The 24,032-nt window shown below is 40.1% G+C and overlaps 1 protein-coding gene across 3 annotated transcripts in view; it reads right to left on the bottom strand.

Annotated features, from left to right (window-relative positions):
• The window catches only part of ALCAM (activated leukocyte cell adhesion molecule), a 167,098-nt gene that overhangs the window by 23,269 nt on the left and 119,797 nt on the right, over positions 1-24,032 (bottom strand). For all 3 annotated transcript variants that reach the window (XM_050958673.1, XM_050958694.1, XM_050958684.1), the window contains exons 2-9: positions 23,083-23,183; positions 20,433-20,652; positions 15,378-15,442; positions 14,827-14,914; positions 14,100-14,282; positions 8,597-8,724; positions 6,096-6,225; positions 677-789 (exon numbers count right to left, since the gene is read on the bottom strand). In XM_050958673.1, coding sequence (XP_050814630.1) covers positions 677-789; positions 6,096-6,225; positions 8,597-8,724; positions 14,100-14,282; positions 14,827-14,914; positions 15,378-15,442; positions 20,433-20,652; positions 23,083-23,183 — 1,028 coding nt within the window. The remainder of the gene's footprint in view (positions 1-676; positions 790-6,095; positions 6,226-8,596; positions 8,725-14,099; positions 14,283-14,826; positions 14,915-15,377; positions 15,443-20,432; positions 20,653-23,082; positions 23,184-24,032) is intronic.

The raw sequence follows: 24,032 nt of genomic DNA, 5'->3' as shown, positions 1-24,032 counted from the left end.
TCCCCATGCCCACCACAATAGGTCTCAGCTTTGAAGGAGAGGATCAGAGGATAGTTTGGTGTCTATAGTCTAGTCTTCCCTTGGCCACCCTAGTGAGACTGCCAACAAGGCTGCCAGTTTTGGTAACAGTGGTGAGAAATGGACCCTTTATTTCAACACAAACCACTGACCAGTCATTAGGTGGTGGTCTGTCTATCAGGGTCAGATGTGAATACTCTCTGACAAACTTCCTCACTTACCAATGCCCTGAGACATCCAGTCACTCACTCCACCGCCCAATGTAGGCTGTCCTTTTAGTATGTTTATGGGAAACATACCAAAAACGTAATAGCCTAAATCTTCAAAAGTGTTGAGTGTGTGGAGACCTCAATATTTTCAGTGCCAAAGTGGGGCACCTTAAAAAGGGACTGATTTTCAGGCACCTGCTACAGTTTTTCAGAAAAACCAGGTGCTTTTAAAGTGTCAAGTAGCACACCCAAAAACTGAGGCATCCACAATCACTGGTCACCTTTGAAAATTTATGCAAATTGGTCCAAACATTTATAGTATTAAATGTCCAGGTTAATATTTTAGTTGGTCATTGCTTATAAAAGATCAATTTTAAAAAGATTCTTCCCAAAACACGGAGGGAGTAACCAAATAAAATGAGTAGGTGTTAACAAGAATTACTACTAACCTTTATCCAAAACACAGTTGCATTTCTACTGGAAGAGATGTTGCATGATACAGGCAGAGCTTCTCCAATCTGCTTAATAACCTCTCCACTAGGAGTAAGTGATAAATCCAAATCTATGATAAAAAGGAACATTGTTAAAAGATAAATACCAGAAGAGTGGACCATTCTGAGGATTTACAGAAAAAGAGAAATCAGTGGACTAATTGCAATTCTAAAACTTAGATTGTTTTCTCAAAAAAAAAAATCTAAATCAGTTCTCATAAGTGAGACAGATAAATAATGATCCTGAAAAAACACAGTGGAGAGTATTTGCATATCTACTATAATTATAGTCTAAAAGTGAAACATGACACAGATCAGCTAATAAACAGATCTTTTCCCATCTTGTGCAGCTGGAAAAATGATCCAGGAGGTTCATGAAACTGGAGATGTTGTCCAAGTAGGGGGGAGAGGTTTTAGCAAAGGGAACAGCAGAGTGGAATGAGAAGGATTTTTGTTAGAAGTGGGGCGGAAATCTGAGTAGAGGACTTGTCTTGAGGGATAAAGAATTTTAGAAGCTGCATGTACGGATACTGGGCAGAGAAGAACAAGGGAGAGAATTCTTGAAATTGGTAAGAAGGACAGGTTGATTCTCTTAAGAGGTGTGGAAGAGCTTCCCCAGTTTGGGGAGGCAGGGTGAGGGGATGGTGCAGAAGGGTTTGGCAACTCAGTGAGAGAAGTGGGTTAGGGCCTTTGTCAGAGAGGTAGGGAGGCAGCATATGTTCTGTTCGTTGATTCTTTTTTCCAAGATTTCTTCTTAACTTAAAACACACTCATTCATCACCCACTATGTAGCTTTCCAATGCATCATTTCCCCTTTTTACTTCTTATATGATTAGATATGCCATAAGGTCTCAGACATTCCAAGTTCTAGGTCACTCCAGATGCTACTGTTTGTTTTTTGCATACATAATCCTATCTCGAGAGAATAGAAAAGTCGCTTAGTTAAACATTGCTTTCATCCCCATCTCCTAGCATCTTACTATGCAAACCAACAAGTCTAGTCATCCTAAATATTGCATGTATGGAAATCAGTGGCTGGTGGAGCTCTGAACCACAGTAGATTATAATCCCATCATGGCATACTATTTGCTGGAAAAGCACTGCAACATGTCCTACCATTTTAACAACAGCTGGGAAGAAAAAAAAGCCAGGTTAGACACAAGAGGGTGAACCTCAAAAGAAGGGTTTTTAAAATGTTTGTTTTCCTTGGGCCAGAGCCCTAAAGTCCCACTTTGTTCTTTTTAGGGCAGGAGACTCACCAGGCAAGAAATATTTTTGCCCAGCTCTGTAGTACCATAAAATTATTCTCATGAAAATGGTGGTATTGCATTTACTGGATTCTGCTGTTGTTGTTGTTAAAGGGTTTAAAACACCACTACTGCATTCAGGCAACTAACAGAGTTCTAATTAAATTGTCACCTACATTTTCTTTATCCCTTTCCCTATCATTATAGATAATCAAGAAATCTATATATAAAATGCCCCCTTTATTATCTGCTTGTTTTGCCTTCCTGATTCTAAATCCTCAGACACTACAGCAACAGTCATCTTAGAAATACCCAAGACACGGTTGATGATGCAGATAGAAATTCTATCTGTATATTCTCAAGTACTAAAGATCTTAGAATTGCTAAAACCTGTGAATTGTGCTTCATTAATCCCAACAGCAAGCAAATTCACTCAACAGAAGAGTCAACTTTTCTGCTGCTTTCAATCACCAATTTCACTAGAATGAGCATTATAATTAAGGGAAGCAGGCATCAAAGAGAAGACCCGGCCCATCTCGCAACAACAATGAATAATGTCAAATGTTAGTAATATCGGTGTTATTACTAATATAAGCCTAATTTCTACTATCAGTGGTTACATGAACTCTCTCTCTATTGGTTCACTTGCTGCTTCACACAGCAGGCACACGTACAAAGACATTATCAAAGAGAGACAACTACCTGAACAGTATCATTTCATTTCCCTCTTTCAGAGAGCATGTCCCCAAAATCAAAACCATCAAAATTCAGTAAGAGATACTAGGAGTTCATCTGTTCTCCCCACAGTGACTCAAAGAACAATTGCATAGATTGCTGCTTCACGTGGGTGAGGGAGGATTAGTTCTCACTCAGCTTGTTTCCTCCTATTCTCTGAGCACAGGCTAATATAGGGTAGAGAGGCTATGGCAGTTTTTTGCTCGGGGTTATTCCCCTTCGATGTCTACTCAAGCCTTTATTTCTTTGAAGCAGGATATCAACCCAGACTCAAGAGATCATAGAAGATCATTCAGGAAGGAATCCTGTCACAGGAAGCAAGAACTCATTAAATTCTCGGCCTTCATCTCTGCAAGACTGACACTCTGAAGAGAGCAGTCTTTAAACGCAGACCTCCTCCTGGGTAACAGGCTAGGTTCCCTCCCTTTTTCGTGAAAGAATCAAGGCCACCACCCTTCTCACATATTGTTATGAATCATTCAAAGTTAGGGAAAAACTGCAGTGAACCTGAGACTTAAGGTCTTCACTTCTGAGCTGCATAGCCCTGAGAGGTGTTTATAGAATGGGCTGGGAGACTAGCTCACATTTAGCAGAGGATTCTCTTGGAAATCATTGTGGGCATCTGGGTAAATAGTTTGTCTGAATACACTAATTTTCCTTATGTACACCTCTACCCCGATACAATGTGACCCAATATAATGCAGTAAAGCAGTGCTCTGGGAGGGGCAGGGCTGTGCACTCTGGTGGATCAAAGCAAGTTCGATATAATGTGGTTTACCTATAATACGGTAAGATTTTTTGGCTCCCAAGGACAGCATTATATCGGGGCAGAGGTGTACCATGACACACACTTTTCATCTATTGGCACAGATGTTACTGAGTAGGGCAGTATGAAAAAGGTTTGCATACACTTGCCTTTCTAGGGGGAAAAAATTACTAAAATACTCTACTTTTACACTGACTTGCTTCAGGTTTCTTTTTTCTGCCTTTAAAACTCCCTTCATTAATTTGTCATTAAAAACAAAGATGGAATTTGAAGATCAAATAGCTAAAGACATGAAAACATACAAGAAATTATTTAAGTATATCGGAAGCAGAAAGCAGTGGTAGAAGCAGTAGCTCTGCTGAACTATCAGAGGAAAGCAAGCAATTATAGAGGAGAAAGCTGCTGAAGAGAAGCTACATGAGTTCTCACCACAATACACGTTGTGGAGATTTCCACCTTAGGCCAACAATCTTTAAATCATAAAAGTGAGGCAATGTTAGGGATTGAAGGGTCAAAAGAACAGATACAGGAACACACCGATTAAATTAAAGAGGAACAATTCAACAGGACCTGATGCTATACATTCGAGAATTCTGAAGGAAGTGGCTGCTGACAACAATATGCACTCATTAAAATCAATTACTATATTGAAACTCAAAGGCAGTAAGTGTTGCCCCTATCTTTAAAGATGATGCTCAGGTGATTCTGGGAGTTAGACAAGCAAGCCTTACTAAGTACCAGGAAATTGGATAAAATAGTATCTGAACAACTGGATTATAAAACACCGAGATGAACATTTAATGACAGTAATAAACCAAAATCAGCATGACTTCTCACATCCATTAGAATTCTTTCAGCCTGTAAACAAAATAGTAGATAAAAAGAACTAGCTGATAAAAATGATTTGGATTTAAAATAAAAAGCCTTTGAAATAATCTCTCTTGAAAAGACTATTGAGGAAATTAAGTAGACACAGAATGAGAAATAATGTCATGGATGAGGAACTCACTAAAAGTCACAAAATAAATGGGGAGTTTTCACCATGGTAAAAGGTTGACAATGGGTTATATTAAGACCAGAACTGACGTATGTTTAAATAATCTGGAAAAGGGTATGAATAGAGACAAGGCAAAATCTGCTGGTGACAAGAAATTTTACAGGTCGACACTAATATTTTAGAGCTTCAGAGGGACTTGCAAAGCTCAGTGAATGGACAACATAATGGCAGATGCTGAAAGTCCTTGTTAAATGTACAATATTCATTAGAAGAACAGTTTGAATTACTCACACAGATAAATAAGTCCTAAATTAACTGTAATCTCTCAAGAAAAAGAGCTAGGCATCCCTGTAGGTAATTAAATGAAAACCTCTGCCCACTACACATTAGCAGCAAAAAAGAAAAAAAGGCAAACTATATTAAGATATGTAAATAATAGGATGGAGAATAGTAATAAAATTATGATGATGCCATTATATAAATTGATATTATGGCATCTCCTGGAATACTGTGTTCAATTCTGATTACCTTATCTAAAAGAAGATGGAGCAGAAACAGAAGAGATGCAAAGTGTGTGTTTGATGGGGAGAGAGTGCACAGTGATACTTCAGCATGAAGACAGTCTGAAAATATGTGTGACAGTTTAAAGAAGAGACAAATGAAAGAGTGGTACGGCAATGGCATATAAAATAATCAATGTTGTAAAGAATGCAAACTGGGTGCTCCTCTTTATCCTTATACATAATATAAGAACAAGTGGATAGTAAATGACATGGAAAAGCAACACATTTAAAACTAATAAATACTTTAAAAATGCCTATTCTGCTGGCAGAATTTATTGCCACACGAATTTAAGGTCAAGAGTTTACAGGATTCAAAAATTGGTTACATATTTTTAACGAATAATGAGCAAATCCACAGACATATATTAAGGGATATCAACTCTCTTACGCTTTACGTAATAAGCCAAACACTAAATGACTGCTTTAAGGAGAAATTTCCACTATGGATATAGCTAATCCTTTATTGTCCACCTATAAGGTTCCTAGCATATTCCTCTGAAGTAAGTGGTACTAGCCCTTTTCTGAGATAGGATATTGGACTCGTATGATCCAGAATGGAAATTCCTGTGAATCATGGTTTTGATTGACATAATAAAGGACCAAATAATGCTTCTGTAAATTTAAATGGATTCTGAGACAGTGCCTTCATACAATAATTTTTGTATTAAAATACACAAGTCATCACCGATTGCAACTTGTCAAAAATATGTTTGCTGAGTGTCAGCACAATATGCACAGTATGCAGTCCTGTTTTAATACCACTGAATTACAGTGGTATTAAAAGGTATCAAGTTAAAAAAATGCACTTACTTTTTTCTAAGACAAAGGATCAAATTCTGTTTGCAATTATTCCATGCTCAGTTCTCCTGTAGGTGACAGAGTCCAATAAAAGATATTACTTCAGCCACCTTGTTTCTCTCTAATATCCGGGGACTGACATGGTTACTACACTGCATACAGTTTTACGGTAGCCAATAGGACTAATCACATGAGTAAAACAAGGAGGGATTGGCTCAGAATTTGTAAGATGTTTGAATTGTTTCTGGAAATGAAAGATACAATGACTTACAATGAACTATGATAGCAGTTGAGTCCTCCATGCTTCTGTCAATCAGAGAGCATTTGTATTCTCCTGTTGCATTTCGTCTCACATCTGTCATTATGTAAGTATCTGAGCTTCTTATGCCTTTGGATTCTCCCTGTGGATGGAAGTATTACACTTATGGGTTACAGAGAGTTGCTAACAACAAGACAGTCACATGGTTCTTTGAATAATATTTTATGAAGCAATTTTTAGACTGAAGTGCTTCACAGCCTATATACATTCAGCACCAGTGAAATCCAACCACCTCGGAGTATAGCAGATTTAATTTTGTTGCACGACTGCAGGCATTGCTCAGTTGCAAAGTCACTCCCGCATTAAGAAAAAAGTTTTAACTTGGAACATTCAACTTAAATGACCATTTTTAGAAATGTTAGAAAAATACAAAATCTAAGATGTTTAACAGCTAGATTGGAAGGGAAGATTACATAGACAGAACAAAATGTATAATAATCATAACATTGCAAAGAGAAACTATGATGAGGGAACAATATCTTATCCGAAATGCTACAAGTTCCAGGAAACATTAAATACTGAAGCGTATCACAAACATTGAGAGATCCTTAACACAGCACTAATTTTAGTTCCCCTCAAGCAAGAGAATGCTGTAGATGTAATTAGGAGGCTGAAGTCCATGTCAAACGGAGCCCTTAGCTCACCCACTTTCATCACAGAACAGGTGGAGTTCTGGTGCACTGGCGGCTCTTCCCTCCATCTTAGCCCCCCCTTCTACAACTGCTGCTTAGCATGGCTTAAAAGGGGGTTGATTAGGGCATCAGTTCCGCTCTCCCTAAGCTTCACCTGCAGCTTGATGTAGAGGAGTGGCTTCAGACCCTGCCTCCCCTCACAGTTCTGCAGCAATGCAAGCTGCAAAAGGAGAGGAATCCAAAGTAGCTGAGGGTTATTAAGCTAAGTAACTGGTGGTCTGGAGCTCCTTGGAAGCACGTGGTCTTCCTGTCCTGAACGTAAATTGATTCTGATGGTGTAGTGGGAGTAGAAAACACAGAAAGAATGCAAGAAACAAAAAGGAGGAAACAAAGGTCAGCCTACAAATGATCATATTTCTGTCTGAAAATATTTTACCTATTATTGCAAGATTACTATAACTAATATATACTATAATATAAATATTAACTTTATTTTCAATTTTTACTTTCTGCATTTGACAGCAGGTTGTGTATTATTTATTCCACTGTTTCCCTTGTATTGTCAGTCAATCCTTGTTTGTGTCGAGTAAAGACAAAATAAATACAGGAAGATGCAACTGTGAAACCACAAGAAATGGCAGGCGTGATACCTGAAACTACTTTAAACTCGTGCAAAAAGAAAGTTTGTCCCTTTAAGGCGTAGTTAATAATTTTCAAATTGTTCTTTATAAATCTTATTCCCCATTTTAAAAAAAATTCCATTAATACATTGTCTCTCTGTTTTTCACCATACAATTCTAATGTTCTTCTGAAGGCTGTCACTACAGGAATTAATTACTCAATATACTTTACAGAGAAAGATCTAAATCTGCTACATTTGATTTTTCTCGTGGGATTACTCTGTTCGTATTTGAGTTAAACTGTTTTCCTCTGGTCCTTTTTCACCATTGCATTTCTATGAACACCACTGCACCATATATTTTGTGTAAAAAGTTTGCTAATCTGTGAACAGGGTAAAAAAAATCTTCACTAAATTTTGATAGATTCTCTGCAGGCTCCAGACTGGTATCTTCTCAGGGAGTTTGCTGAGCTTGCTAAGGTCATCTTTTCACTTTGTTAATAGCATCAGATGCCTTAATTTGTTATATAAGCTTTTATAACTTCAGTCCACAGAAACTAGTGTTGAACAGCAGTACCCACAGCCATATGCATTTTATGCATGGTGCCTACCATTGGCAGGACTTGAATAAGGTATAGGCAACCTATGCACATGCCTAGGGAATCATTTGTTGAAGGGAGGGGCAACCTGAGCTCCGGCTGGACTGATACTGGGTGCAGGAGCCATCCCAACAGCATGGGCCAGGAGGAGCAACCCTGGCCACCCTGTACTGATTCAGGTTTGGCTCTGGCATGCTCCTCCCCCACATCACAACGCAGGGGACATGGGGCCAAACCTGCATGGGCAGTGAGGTGGGTCTGTACAACTCCTCCTGGCCACTGCCATGGGTCCAGCTCCCGCATCTGGGCTCCCCGGGGGAGTGTGCCCAGCCTTGCTGCACTTCCAGCATCTCATGTCCCCTCTGCTCTGCTCATAGGACTTGCTCAGCAGCAGCTCATCACCTGCTAGAAGAACGGGGAGCTGCAGTGAGTGCCTGCTTGGGGGAGTTGACTAGGAGAGGGGCAGTGGGAAGGGACACTAGGGGGTTTTGCTGTGGGAAGGTAAAGTTCAATTGGTTCACTGTGGGTGCCTCTGGTGTCAAATAATAGGAAGAAATAGTATAGACTATTATAGCTAAGTAACAATAGTAAGGTAATACTTACTGGAGTATAAAACAAAAACTCCTGTGGAGGAGGGTTACCATTTCCTGAGCACTTCAGAGTGATGTTATCACCTTCTTTGAGGGTATTTCTTTGTGACAGCACTTTAATTGTCACCTTTTCTGTAGGATCTGTGAAAATAATGGACACAAGTTAATAGTTTTTGTCAAGTACCAAGATAACTATGCATAAAAGGTAAATGTCCAAAGTATATACAATTTTCTCCAGAAGCAGGTGAGGGTATTGCATAATTTTTTTTTAATAGAAGGAATGAAGTTACTAGGTATTCTTCTTAGCAGTAATCTTCCTAGAATAAATTACGTAGAAACTCTGTATAAAAATCAAGTTTTCCTTAGCAAAATGCCTATAATGAAGAAGAAGTGACCATAATTATTTCATGTAAAAAAGACCAGTAGGAACAATTTCACAGTATGATTTCATTACAAGAGACTTTAACAGCATTATATACAGCTTGCTGTTTGAAGGGCTTGCAGCAGCCACAAAAAAACTAAAGCTATCAGCCCCCCTGCGATAATTAGATAATAGTATCTTGTATTAAATAAAAAGAAATATTAGCTAAGCAACTATAGCAGGCTCCTCTTAGTGCTGTAGCTTTCAGAAAGATGAATTTGGTGAACTTAAGACTCAACACAGTCAACAAAGCTGTAAATGTAATATTTCTGTCATGTTCAATAGGGTTGAGCTATAACATATTGTATTCTGGTAATTTTTTAAAAATCTTTTCTCTAATATAGGTTACTCCTCCTGTAAAGGATGTTAAATATACTTTTCAAAAGCTGAGTAAAATGGGCCAGATTAATGAAAGACAATGTAGAGATAAATTTTTATATTAATTTAAATAATATATTGTATTCTAATCATGAGATGCTCTTGCATTAGGACAGGGTATGGCGGACCTCCACTGCCTTCATTAGGACTCCATTAAGGTCCATGCTGGTGGATCTCTGTTCAGCACTGGGACAGTTGCACCTACTTTTTAGTTGACAAAAATGGTTAGATTTGCTCTAAATAACAAATCACATGGTACAATTGTTGGTTATAATTTAAAATTTTATATATATGAACCATCATCTGACAATGCTATTTACTCAGCAAAGGGGAAAATGGAATGGATCAGGAAGTACAAGGCTCTTGGGCTGTGACGCGAGTGAGGATGAAAGGCTATAATGTGGTTGTGGCACTAGACAGTCTACCACACTGAGAGGAAGTCTCAAGACTTTTGTGTGGCTGTTCTCTTACTCGAATCCAGGGTTAAAAAAAGGCGGGGGGAGAGAGCCTGGGATAAAGATTTCTCTGAGGCCCTGTCTGTAAGAAAAAAATTGTACTGAATTCAACCAGTTTAGAATTTGATTTAGATAAATGGGAGCATCCCTTGTGAGGTCGCTTTTTTATTTAGGGGTACCTTGTATTGATTTAACTAGTGAGGCTGGCAGCAGACTAAAAAAAAAAAAAAAGATTACTGTTAAGTTAAAATAAGTCCACACAAGGGGATTTCACCAGTTTAACTAAATCTATTTCTCTGACTGATTTAGAGAAATCAGTGTAACAGTGAGGGTAGTTACCCAGCTTACCAAGGGAGTTGTACTGGATTCTTGATTTAAAAATTACTAGTGACTGAGAGTGTATGTTTTTACACAAGGGATGCTTTAGTTCAAATAGGAATTAATTCCGAGAAGTTCTATGCTATACACGTCAGACTAGATCAGTGGTTCTCAACCTATTCACCATTGTGGGCTGCATATGCAGCTCTCTCGGTGTAGTGTGGGCTTCATCCATACAATATGTGTGTTACCTATTGGCCCTGAGAATGTCACATGGGCCACAGCTGTGTGATGACTGGACCACAAGCAGGCTGCAGATTGAGAACCAATGGATTAGATGATCACCAATGGTCCCTTCTAAATTATGAATCCTTGGCCCTAACTTGCTGGCCACACATTATCCGTCTCACTAGGTCAGGATCCCCTTTTCCCTGTCCTCCTTACCTTGTGCAAGTAACACTCTGCACCTGCATTTTGCAGGGTCAATGTCTGGAAATGGATATTGATAGCCAAACATTTCACATGGCCATTCAGTAACCTATACTGATAATTCTATCACAAAACCTCCCCTACCCCAACCTTGACGCTCTTTTTTTGGTAGCATTAGAAGAGGCCAATGAGTGAACAGACTTGGAGTCTGAACCACTCTTTCAAACCTAGAGATACAGCACTTCCATAACAAGTCTGATGTATGCTGGTGAGGCAGTGTAGGAAAATTTGTATGTCCCGCTGGGTGAGTCTGTTCTGTGACTCTCACTTCTGAGTTCAAGTCAACATCTATGAAGCCCTGAACTATTTAGTCATCTGAGCTACCACATCTCTACCGCTGTTCCGTTGCAGAACTTATCATTTAAGTCACTCTTCCTATAGTTTTCTGGAACTTGCTCCCTACAGCAGCAGCGCACCAGACACTGAATGTAAAGTACTTCAGAGCTCTGCATAAAGCTTACCCGTATGGTCAGGGCTTTGAAAGATTTTGGGTCTCATTTTAATGGAAGAGTTTTTTGTTGGTGGTGGGTTTTTTGACAAAATTGTGTGTATTTTTGTTATGGAGTTGAATTGGGAGTGGGATTCTTCTTCTGGCATATGGCTTCTGGCAGCATGAACAATGAATCAGATGATGTCAGGTACATAAGGTAACCACTCTATCATGGCATCATGTGGAAACGTTGTGCACATCCATCCCCCATCAAGATGGTAAAGAGGGCAGTTCATAGCCAGATGGCATGCTGTTTGTTCTTGAGGTCTACAGAGGCGGGATGGTGATATCAAGAAGCCCCAACAGTAAAGATATAAGTTAAACCGCCCATGATCACAACATATTGTGTTGTAACAAAGAAGAATCTTTCATTTAATTTGGTTGTTCTGAGGGGCATGCAAGAGCTCCTCTAAAGAAATCAGTAGACACAGATCTCAGTTGTCTATCTACCAAGAAATCCAGAATATAATCCCACACTGCCTGCAGCCCTGATTCCTTAAAAATGTAATTTCTGATGTGCTATCTGAGAGGCTCAACTACTTCGGAAAAAGGGCGTCTTGACTTCAGCCAGCATTCTTGGTGCAGCTCTGAGATGAAATTGTGAAGTAAGATGTCCTAGTGGTTGGCTGCATAGCCCTGCCTTCATGACTTATTGCTGGGGGAGCAATGACAGCCAGGACCAGAAAGTTGGAGCCTAGAATTGTCCAGGCTGCACCAGTGATGATATGAAGGGAAGAGTAGATCACTGAGCCCAACTTGCTGCAGTGACTACATGGTATTTAGCAGGGGCAATAATTAGGGCACTGGTAGATATCCATCAGGTTACAGCACTAGTGGCCAATGATAAGCCTGTGGAGGAATGGATTTTTGCACATCTTCTCCATGTGGTGTTGGAAGGACAGAGCAGTCAAGCTTTACCCCTAAATAAATAAGGTACAGTTAAAAAACAACTGGCTCATTATTCAGGAGGACCCTGCAGCTGTTGATGAGTGGGATTCATCACTGTCTTTAAACTGAACAGCTGGTATTGTGTTATTTTCTGATTAGTTGTCTTTTAGAAATTTAAGGAATGATAGAGCTTGGTGATGCATCTGAATGCAAATGACTAGGTAAATAAATAGATTTCCATTTCTTGGAGCTGTAATCTGTCTTTTTTAAAACCTGTACTGAATTCAGCTAAAGAAAATAATTAATAAGAAGGAGATATAAACTAATTAAGATTACTGACACATTTAAAAAAACACTTGTATCTCACCAACAACAACTTCACCTAACAGCAGTTGAGAAATCTGTTCAAAGCAATTCTGGATACCTATTCCAACAAGATAAGGATCTCAGTTTAGAGATGCATTTGAAAAGAACAAGGGACTGAAGTTATATTAAATGAATAAAGGTATTTTCAGAAGGAAACTAGTAATGCTTCATTCTGTGGCTGAGGGAGCTTCATGCCATGTACTCCTTTTCACTAATCAAGGATATGCTCAATTCCCATTGTTAGTTAATTGGCAGCGCAGCGATACTAAATGTCTCTAGAGGAAGCTAGAGATGAGTGTACGAAGAAGTTATCTTAATTAAATAGTCTGCTGAGAGAACAGGATATAATATGCTAGCTAGCCATGCTCTTTTAATCTTCAGTGTAGAGTACCCGTGATTTCTTCAGTGCAGACGATGTTGCCGTTAGAAACAGCACTCTTTTCTTCACATTGGGCCATGATTGCAACAGTCTGGGGTACATAAATTCAAGAAGTGTGTGCAAACTAGATTCACAGTGAGTAGGCTAGCCTGGGGTCTATAAGTGGTCAAGGTAATGGGGACAGCATAACTGCTTAAGAGGAAGTAGCTATGGAGCAATTTGAGGAGATAAGATGCATGCAAATTAGCTCACTACCAGACTTCCTTTCAAGCAGACCTCACTGTATTCTAGATCCTCTAGTAAGCCTGGGCAGCAATTCCTGTGTCTTGTAGGAGAGTGGGGTGAGAGAGAATGAGATTAGGTGCCTTCTCTTTAGAGACCAAAAATTAAAGCAAACTCAATTTGATAGGTATGGAGTGGGTGCTTGTAGACATGGGATCTCTTAATGACTTCTAAGAGTAATGGCTGATATTCCCAATGGCCTTCTTCCTTGTCATTTTCCCTAGCTGTTTTTGAAGAGTCAGTCAGTGGAAAAGAGGTCTGAATTTCTTACTCAGGTGAGAATCAGGAATACCTCCATTAAAATGCATTATGAATGGAATGCAAGAATTGAGTCCCCATTCTAAATCTCTCCACAGACTTTGCTCCAGAAGGGAATAGAAGCTAGGCAGCCAAGTAAGCCATAGATGGTTGCCTCAGTCTGGGGCTTTCCTCTTCTCTGGATAATGGATCATTGTCCCTGACAATTTTAAGCAGAGGGATAACTTGCACTGTTTGTTTAGATTCATGACGTTTTTGTGCTCAACGAGTACTCTAAACATTTGGGTACCTTAGTATACCAGTCTCGATGTGTGTTAATTTATATTTACTGCGTATTTCACTGGGCAGAGAGAGATGCAAAGACTATCTTTAATTCTCACACAATATTTTTGAAGTCTAGTCAACTACTACGAAAACTTCTAATTCAGCTTATTTAGTAATAGTTTGTTACAAGGACTTGAAATTCCCATATCATAGGATTCTGTTAGCTGCTACACTTTTCCTCCTGAAACAGTAATCTTAATATTCAGAAATCTAATGTCATTGAAAAAGGAGAATAAAAACTCAATCCTGAAATGGATGCAATGTATGCTTGATCAACTTTGAAAAAGTATTAATCCTATTATCAAAAAGAGCATCATTATTCGGATTTATCTCAGAGTTTTAGTAAGGGGTTTTGCTATCAAAGAAAGTCTGGGACCCCCCCAATTTTGCTGATAGGCGGATTTTTTTCCCCAGAAAGATCATATATTTATGAACATAAATCTGCGACCCAGTTTTTAAACAACTTACAGTGAACATCAAAGACCACTGGTTCAGATGGTATTTTTTCCTGTCCAGATGGTCCATAATATGTCACGCTACAGGCAAACTGTGCATTTGCATCCTTCTTTGTCGGCATGAACTGGAGAGAAGATGTCGTGGTGAAGAGTCCAGTTGATTGGTCCACCACCTTTTGTAAGCTCATGACTACAGCTGAAAAGAAGACATTGTTTCAGTATCATTCTTAGTATATACAATCTTTCCTAATTTTGGATTTTTTCTTATTTTGTACAATAATCATTTTTATGTATCTATTGCTCAGCATCCAAGCACAATAATTTTAAAGCAAGCAATACAATAAACAAAATTCACTGCAACAGACTACACCTTCTGGTCCTGACACTTTCGCCCACAAAGAAAAAACACCCCAAGAAAGATACCTTGTAAAACAATGCTGTCCTAAAATGCCGTAAGTACTTAAAAAAACAAAAACAAAAACAAACACTTTTTAATTAATTTGCTAGCTACTTAAAAAAAATTCTTTAACTCAGAAAGATACATCTAACTTTTTGGCAATAATACTACAATATTGAAACCCACAATTTTATGCCTCAGTCCTGCAAACCTTCCCCCCATGTGAACAGCATTAGTCATGGAATAACCCTATAGATTTAAATAGGATTACTCATATGAGTAAAGTTATTGACATGTGCAGGTTGTTCTAGAATGAGGTTCATTGTTCATTACTGAAACATACCTCCTTCAACGGGCTGCAAAATATTTCCATTTTTGTACCATGTAATGTTGCCATCTGGATAACTATCTCTTGCAATACATTCCCCGAGCTGCAGAACACAAGAATTATCAAACATTTTGTCCTCTGACATTTTGATAGAATTACTCCATTTATGCTTACATGGTGACTCTTGGTTATGTGATTAGTTAAAGTCTCAGGAAAGGACAAACAATCAAAACGTTTTGATTTTTTTAAAAGGATAAATGACAAATGATGCCTGGGTATTTCTTGGGGGCAGGGGGACGAACAGAACTTGACCCATTCTTCTGGATGTGGGGAGGGCTAGTTGTAACCTTCTAGTATGTTGCTGTTATTCCTGATTCAGCTGAAAACTGGTTTTCCGAGAGATGGTTTCAGAAGTTTTATACTCTCAGACCGGGTCCTGAGCAATCCTCCCCATATCCCACTATTGCTAGCTCAGAAAACACACACAGAATATTCCATCTTGCTGATGGCACAGCTCCAAGCTCACCTCCAGGGACATGAGTTTAAATTAAGAAAAATGCTCTTACCATTTTAAGCTTTTCTGTTTCTAGGAAGTTTGCTGGATGTATAATTTCTGGTTGAGATGGTTGTTCTATAAACAAAAAATGTGTGTAAGAGAAAGGAGAGCAGGGATTTCAGTTTGTTGTATAAAATACTAACATTCTCCAACAACGAAGACAGAACAGTCAGCAACCTGGGTTCAGCAGCTACATTAGAACTATTTGGTGAGCTGCAGAGTCATCAGGCTTTTCATCTGAAACCTTGTCTTTTGGGGGTTTACATCTTCCTTGGCTGTTAAAAAAAATTGCTCCTACCTAAATATTGGCAAATTGACTTTGGAAGAGGGGGAGGGGGCATCTCGCGAGATTTAACAGGAGAGAGAATCATGTTACTGGTTTCACTTTATATATATATATGTCATTTTACAGGATAATATAAAAGTAGCGTAAACTTTATAAAACACTATTTTCTAGAGACTATATAAGTTGTACGTTAAAATTCATTCTGGCCTAAAGCATGGAATGCAAATTTTTATCTCCAAGAGACTGTTTTTCTATAAGTTCTAGGGAAACAAAGTCTGTATACTTACACAGTCAAAAAAAGTCTTTGCACTCCAGCTGTGCTTCTAAATAAGCAGACATTTATATACACATATACAAACTGAAACTGACTCCAAGTTGTCACATTTCAGCTTACAGAAGCTTTTTCAAAATCAAACCTATCAAACAAAGCTAGTAATCTGGAAAGTTACCAAGAGCCCTGCTATCCTGATCCAAGTTCTCTTCACACAATTTAAAAATATAAAATAAAGAAAAAAACAGAATAAAAAGTTTATTCATTTACATTTGGGTAGTCACACTAGTAATGCCTACTACAGCACTCTCTAAGTTTGCACAAGTTTCCATTCTAAGTCTCTTTCTTCATATATTGAGATCTAAAATGCAGGAAATTGTAAGATTTGTCCAAACAGACAATCAAAAAGAAAAAAAAAAGCAATAAAGTAAACTATTTATTTGGAATTCTCAAACAACTTGCCTGTGGCAAATAAAATACCAAAGCACAAAAAAACCTGGCTCAAAAAGCCTCATGTCGTTCTCAAGCAGAAAACAGACCAGACCAGATGTATTTTAGAAGAGTAAACACTGTTTGTGTGTTTTAAAACAAACCGATTAACCCATTTTCCAAACACACTTGCAGGGACAATAGGTTTTCATGCCTATCACCTGAACCACAATCAGGACTCCTAAACTGCCCTCATCCCACGTAGACAGGTCCCATAAACAAAAATGGCTGTTTTTATATCATTTTTATATCATTTTGCCAGCCATCTGATAAACTGAACAAATTTGAAGTTTGCTGTCTTTTTGTTTTGCCCTTCTTTCTATGTTTTCCTCTCAGTGACTGCACTTGGTTGTTCTTTAATGAGGGCAATCCACTCTTTGTTGAGCTCTCCCCTCTGTGAGTTCAATAAGAGAATGAACCACCTATCCTGCTTCCGCTGGGATTACCTGGGGGTTTGAACATTGGCCTGCTAAACCAGGGTTGAGAGTTCAATCCTTGAGGGGGCCATTTAGGGATCTGGAGCAAAAATCTGTCTGGGGATTGGTCCTGCTTTGAGCAGGGGGTTGGACTAGATGACCTCCTGAGGTCCCTTCCAACCTTGATATTTTATGATGCACAACAAAAATATTCACTACTTGGAATGGTAGCAGTGAGCCAGAGTGAGTGATCTCTCCACCCACATATGAGGAGGTGGGAGGCAGAGAAAGGGGGTACTGCTGAGTAGATGAAATGGAGAAGGCACAGAAGAGTTGCTTAGAGCTCTCCCTGCCCACTCAGGGTACATCTACACCACAGTTAAAAATCCACAGCTGACCTGAGCTCAGTCTAAACAGCTGTTTAACTGCAGTGCAGACATCCAGGCTTGGGCTGGAGCCTGGGACCTAGTATCTTGTGAGGTGGGAAGGTCCCAGAACTGGGGCTGCAGCCTGAGCTGGAACATCAACACTGCAATTCAACAGCCTTGCAGCCTGAGTCTGCTGGCACAGACCAGTTGCAGATGTCTAACTGCAGTGGAGACAGTGTTTAATTTGTGCTGGGGCTCAGTCCCAGCACTCCTAGGGTTGGCAGTTCACAGCCCCGGCACCTCTAGGCCTGACACATCACTTAAGTAAAAAAATTGCTTGAGCCCCAGCACCTCTTTCATTGCAAATTAAGCACTGAGTGCAGACAGAGGCTACTGCAGTTGAGGAGGAATAGCAACAGGCTTTCACCTGTGCAAGCAGATTAATTTACTGTGCTTACACTTCCTGGGTGCCAGATAGAAGATCATCCGCTGAAGCAGAAGGAAATTTTAAGCTCAAGAGTTTAATAGCATCAGAGCATAGGTTGGTAGGGCTTGTAACTTCAGCAAACTGCTTATCTCTGGCTGCAGGGGCTTAGAATAGCACCTTTACAGCTCTGTAAGCACATTAACTCAGCTTGCTAGCTGTAGAGTCCAAATAGCTGTGCAAGGAGATAGGAGCGAATGTATGTGGAGCCAGTATGCTTTGGAAATGTTGGCTATCTACATCCAGATGAAGATGCTGGAAAGATCTACCAGGAAAGCTGGCAGAGGTTGTTACTTGAACAATCCAATGAGGGCTATTAGCAGGTGTTATCTGTGTAATGAGCCAATGCACCTCGTTAGCTGCACCAGCTGATTAACTCAGGACTAAAGATGTAACAAGCTCCACAGAAACTCAGCTTCAGTCAAACCTCAAGGGACAGATCTGAATTTCAGATAACCAAGAATGTTGGTTACTTGGGATTCGTTCAGCTGTTCGAAGAGTTTAGAAGCTTTACTGGCTGAACCTATGCAACTTGCCAACAAATCTTAATTCTTCCTTAATATAAACCAACTGGGGAAATTAAATGTTAACAGAACTTTAAAATCGGAAAGTCACTCCAAAACATTTTTTTTCCAGAAAATTCTGAAGTAAAGGTTTTTCTGGTAATGTTAACTCAGCCACATTACACATTCAGCATTTTCTATTCTTATTTTCCTTGCTAAAATGTAGCTTAATTAATAAATTACAGTCCGCGGGTCATGCCAGCTCTGTGGTGCAGCGGGTCTAAGGCAGACTCCCTGTCCCTGTGCCGCTCCTGGAAGTGGCTGGCACCATGTTCCTGAGGCCACTGTAGGGGGGGGAGGCAGGGAGGAGTGCAGAGGACTCCGCACACTACCTTGCCTGCAGGCACCACCCCCGTAACTCCCATTGGCTGGGAACAGGGAACTGGGGCCAATGGGAGCTTCGGGGGCGGTACCCACAGGTGAGGGCAGTGTGCAGCAGAGCCGCCTGTTGCACCCCGCTCCCAGGAGCCACTGCTGAACATAGTGGCCACATTTAGGAATGGTGTGGGGGTAGGGCAGGCAGTCTGGAGCCACTTGAGGTAAGCGGCGCCGGGCCGGAGCCCGCACCCCAATCCTCTGCCACACCCAACACCCTTCTTGCACCCTAACCCTCTGCCCTGAGCCCCTTCCTGCATACCACACTCCCTCCCACATCCCAACCTGCTGCCCCAGCCCTGCATATAATTTCCTCACCCACATGTGGCCCTCAGGCCAAAATGTTTGCCCACCCGTGCCATAAAAGGTAAAGGATGTGCAACATGGCTGAAAAAATATTATGTATGCCTTAGCAATAGAACTATATACAGTAATTCAACCACTTGGTATTCAAATATTTTGTAATCTCTCGAAAATACAGTCTCATCTACATATTTACTCCTTCATAATAAATTTACTCCTCCTTTATCACTTCATTTGAAGCACCCTGCACACACTTATCCCTGCTGTCCTTAATTTAATTGTTCTTGCAGTCAAATATCAAAGTTAAACAATGGAAGTGAATTATTGTTGACTCCCAATCTCCCTTCAAACTGATTGAGACCCTGTCAACATTGTATTAAGATACCAGGACAACAACATTGAAGAATTCCTTACACCTTCTTTCTGCATGAGTTATAAAATTATCATCACATTTGGTGAATTATGTATTTTCTCTGAGCCAAAATGTAATCTTTTTGATATTGTTATTAACTTTTCAACTTTTCTTCACATAATTACTTTGTGTAAACTGTATTTAAACATGCATCTTGAGTGCACAAAGGCAAGGAAGCAAAAGAAAATTTCAAGATTGGGTATGGAGGAGAAACCCACTGTTTTCTGAGAGTCTACTCACAGTAGGAAATGCTACACAGAGGGCAAAACATCTTCAAAATAACAAGGCTATTCAGGAAGTCCATAATGCTGTTGCACAAGAGGGCCAATGTCAAGCAGAGGAGGATAAGGTGAACTTCCATTTTATTCTGTAGTGATTAGTCATGCTGGCTGTCTCAATTTTTGTGTGTTTTATGTCAGAAATCCTAAAGGCGCCTGAATTTCAAAAATTACCAAGTAACTTGTCTGTGAAAATCCTGGACTCTGAAAAATTTAGCAACTAGAATCACTAGTTACTTTTGAAAATCTTAGACAGATGTGTTCATTAGTAATGTTTATGGTGTCAAGCCTTAGGTCATAATGCTAATACACCTTTGTTGCTGACATTTCAAAAGGGAAGAAAAATATGAATTTTGGCTAGTATCCTGTTTTTAAGGCTTTATTTCAAGTTTCATTACCTGTGTGTGCCAGGTTCTTGAGGACATTTAAATACATTTCTTTAAACTCACATACTACCAAATGTTTCCAACATATCACTTAACACTTCTCCCACCCCCAGAAAAGTTCACTTACAGAGTAAGTGAAATTTTTCCTATCAGTCTTATTTTTACATTTTTCATTTTAAGGGCAAAATGATGTAGCCTATGCATACAATTGATTCATTATCAAGCCCTGAAACTCCTCTTCTTCAGAGCTGGCAGACTAAGACTACAGAGAGTCCTGTTACACAAATGCTACAGACAGATTAGACTTTTTACTGCAGAAAACTGCTAATGTTAGTCATTGATTCTGCATAATATATTTTTTAACTCTTTTTGCTTTCAGCAGCAATTCCCTAATTGGAGATCCATATTAGTAGCTATGCTAAGCTGTTACTTACTGAACACCTTGACTACTGTAGGCTCTTCATACACATTGTCCTCGGTTACTAGCATACATACAAATCTTCTTTCATCACTGATCCTTGCATTTTTGATGGATAATGTATAATTTTCTGAGAGACTCAATCTGCCTTTGTATTCGGCTATGTCATCATATTGAACCCTTTTTTTTGTTTCTGACCTGAAGGCAATAAATACTGGAGAGCTGTTTTCCGGTTCCTAAAATAAATAAATAAAATTAAAATTAAAATAAATAAATGCTTCATTTTTCCATAAACACAGAGACCTATTTAGAAGTGCCCCAAGATCTGCAATGGGTGCTTGCTATCCAGCCAATATGTAGTTAAAAACGATGACAACAGACATAATTCATAGGTTTTGGATTTTTGTTTTGATGGGGGGGGGGAAATGAGGAGAAGAGGATGAGGTATTCTCCAGTTGCTGTGCAATCAACTGATCCAATGGTATACAGGTACAAAGAGTGATGATAAGATCTGTCATTTGAAGGACAGCCTGTTGTGCTACATAGCATACTGGGTGTTAGACTGGTTGCACTGGAATGGATTACCATTCCATGATACAATACTGACATGGAATGAGGAAGGCCTTCTGTGACAAAGGCTGGTGGCTGTGGAATTAGTTGCATTTCCACATACCAAAAGGTATACACAATATCAGAGGCATCCAAAGTTAGACTCAAGATTTCAGTTTCTTTTTTTAATCGGCTTTGGAGCTGTGCTTCGGCTCCGCTCCAGGCAAAAACCTGCAGCTCCACTGCTCCAGCGCTGCTCTGCGCTCCAGCTCCGGGCTCTGCTCCAATGCCCTGTTTTTTAGGCTATTGTTTTTATGTATTTTGTATTGTTTGTCACGGATGTTTAAATGCCAGGTGGGGAACTATAACTGATCAGGCAAAATTGCCCATTTTATTCTAAATTAGTTTTTAGTTCTTTTTGTTATAGCATTCAGAAGTCTCTAAGCATGGGACTATACCTACAATAAAAGATTACTTATATATTTCAGGATAACCTGTAAAGTAGTTTCTAGACATCCTCCTTACTTTAATCGGTATGCAATTGCTATCAAAAAATGGAAAATATCACATCAGGCTCTTTGGCAGCAATTCGGCGGCAGGTCCCTCAGTCCCTCTCGGAGCGAAGGACCAGCCGCCGAATTGCCGCTGAAGACTGAAGTGGCGGCAGTAGAGCTGCAGATCGCGATTGCAGCTCTTTTCCCCCGCTCCTCCTTTTTGCTGCTTAGGGCAGCAAAAAACCCTGGAGCCAGCCCTGGTAACAGATCTAAAGCAATCAGCAATTTCTAAATTTTTTCTCCACTGTTGATTAGTAACTATTCCTTGTGCAATGGGATTGGGGGAAGAGAGCCAGATTTCTCTCGAAATAGCTTTGCAAGTTCACCAAGTGCAGTAACTGCCTTTCTAGAAAAAAGCCCAGAAGGAAGGAAGGAGTTTTCAACAAAATTCTGGCCATCTTTTGTAGGCTTATTTGAAGTATTTTAACCCTCCCCTCTAAGCAAACATGCTCCACAGGACTCTGCAATTTACATTCCAAAATGCAGAGGTGGCTTTGAAAATTCTGGAGCTCTTGAGATCCCTCCCTTCTTCTTTCAAGAATTTTTAACCTCATGGCATCTTGTACGGAAAATGCAATTTCACAGTACTGCAGTTCACTCCAAGTCCTTTTAAATTTTAAAGTGGCAGATTTGTTGCACAAATATGGACCATTTGGCCACCACCAAAAGAAGAGAATTAGACTAATGAGGAGGCAAAACGTGGAAGTAGAAATTCCCTGCCAGAGCAAGAGATCTGCGAACTAAGTCAGCCCTTAAAAAATGAGACCTCCTACTCCTCAAAACACCTGCCAATGCATATAACATTTTGGTTTGGGGGAGTGAGAGGACAGCTTTGGAAATGGAGGTCATAATCAGGGGAGATGCTTAAATAGGCTTTTCAGAAATATGGAAAATGTTAATTTTGACTTCAGTTAGAGAGAGATGAAAGGGGATAGTGTTTATCATAACTGGTTTGCCCATCCATATTCATTAATTACTGCATACGGTATCAATGCTGCTATGTATGCTTGTGCTGTTTATTTTTTTAAGCTTACAGTGTTATAGGATATGAACTACAAAGTGACATTTACTAATAATAGTGAAGTTCACTGTGTTTCCAATACAAATCAATGGAGTGAGTCAAGGCAGCGTTAGCTTTTTTCTACTGTGCTTCTGGCACATTCTTTGCACACCATTAGCTGCACAGGGAAACAGAACCCAGCTCTCCAGAAGGCTCACTTTGCCCTTTGCAGCATGAAAAATACAGTGAAGCATGAAACAGCATGCAGTAGTTGCCAACTTGGGGATCCTTTTCATGAGGATAAAAACACTTCCTGCTTTAGGAAGGTTCAAATGTACAAAGATGGCTTTTTCAAACCAATAAGAGTTAGGCAACCTGGCATGTGGCTTGACAGAATGCCCTAATTCTAATAATTATTTCTCTTGCACATTTGAGACTAATTCTACCTACATTCACTGTACTTGACAGCAGAATATTGGAATTATGTAAATTTGAATCTGCACTTTTATTCACAAAAATATACTATACTGGCAATAATTAAGTTCAAGGTAAGCCATACTCACATATTTCCATTTTCCAAACATCAGGTCAGTAGGTATTCCCTGAGAACAAGGCATAACAATGGTATCTCCATATACTGCATTTACTGTGTACAGTCCAAGGCCTATGAGAGAGAAAGGAATGGTAAGTGTTTTATTGGAATTCTAAGGTGCTAATTACTATTTGGTTTAAGGAAAAACGAGTGTCTTACTGCATTGTGTTATTTTCTAGGGATTCATCCATGAATGTTTTTAACAAAAGAGGATTCAGTACATTAAGTATGTTTAGGTAATTATTCATGGGCTTTATACATTCAGATTTCCTACTGCAGTTAATGCAAGTCATGTGGATTCTGAGAACCGAACTTCACTCTTTCAGCGAGAAGACCATATAAAAAAGGCTATGGACACTGGCTGCCAGGGCCGGCTCTAGGCACCAGCAAACCAAGCACATGCTCGGGGCGGCATATTTTCAGGGGCGGCATTCCGGCCATTTTTTTTTTGCTTCGGGTGGCAAAAGCCTAGAGCTGGCCCTGGCAGCAGCATGTCATGTGTGGAGGGTGCCCTGGGGCTGCAGCGGTTCACACCGTGGGGGAGCAGCACCCGCACCTTCTGACTGGGCCAGGCAGGCTCCAAGTGGAGGACACTCAGGCTGGAGGCCGTCCCTCGGGGCACACAGAGCTGCCTGCAGGTGCTGCAGGACGGCCGCCCCCTAGGGCCATAATCGGGACTGGGAAAAGCAGCCTGAGCCACCCATTGACTGCAGCAGGGCGGCCAGAAGCAGCAGCAGGGCCACAGAGGGCGGAGCACTGCAGTGTGGGGCCTGCATTCCGCTCTCCGGGGCTACCCTGTGGCATCCCTCTGCAGCTACCCTGCCCTGGCTCCTCAGCCCCCTGCTGGGGCAGTCCCTCAGCTCTGCCCTCCCAGGTCCCAGCCGGTCCCAGAGGCAGGAGCCCTGGCTGGAGGGACCCTGG

The sequence above is a fragment of the Gopherus flavomarginatus genome, chromosome 1 (assembly GCF_025201925.1).
Source record: "Gopherus flavomarginatus isolate rGopFla2 chromosome 1, rGopFla2.mat.asm, whole genome shotgun sequence".
Lineage (NCBI taxonomy): Eukaryota > Metazoa > Chordata > Testudines > Testudinidae > Gopherus > Gopherus flavomarginatus.
This window is presented reverse-complemented; position numbering and strand designations above follow the sequence as displayed.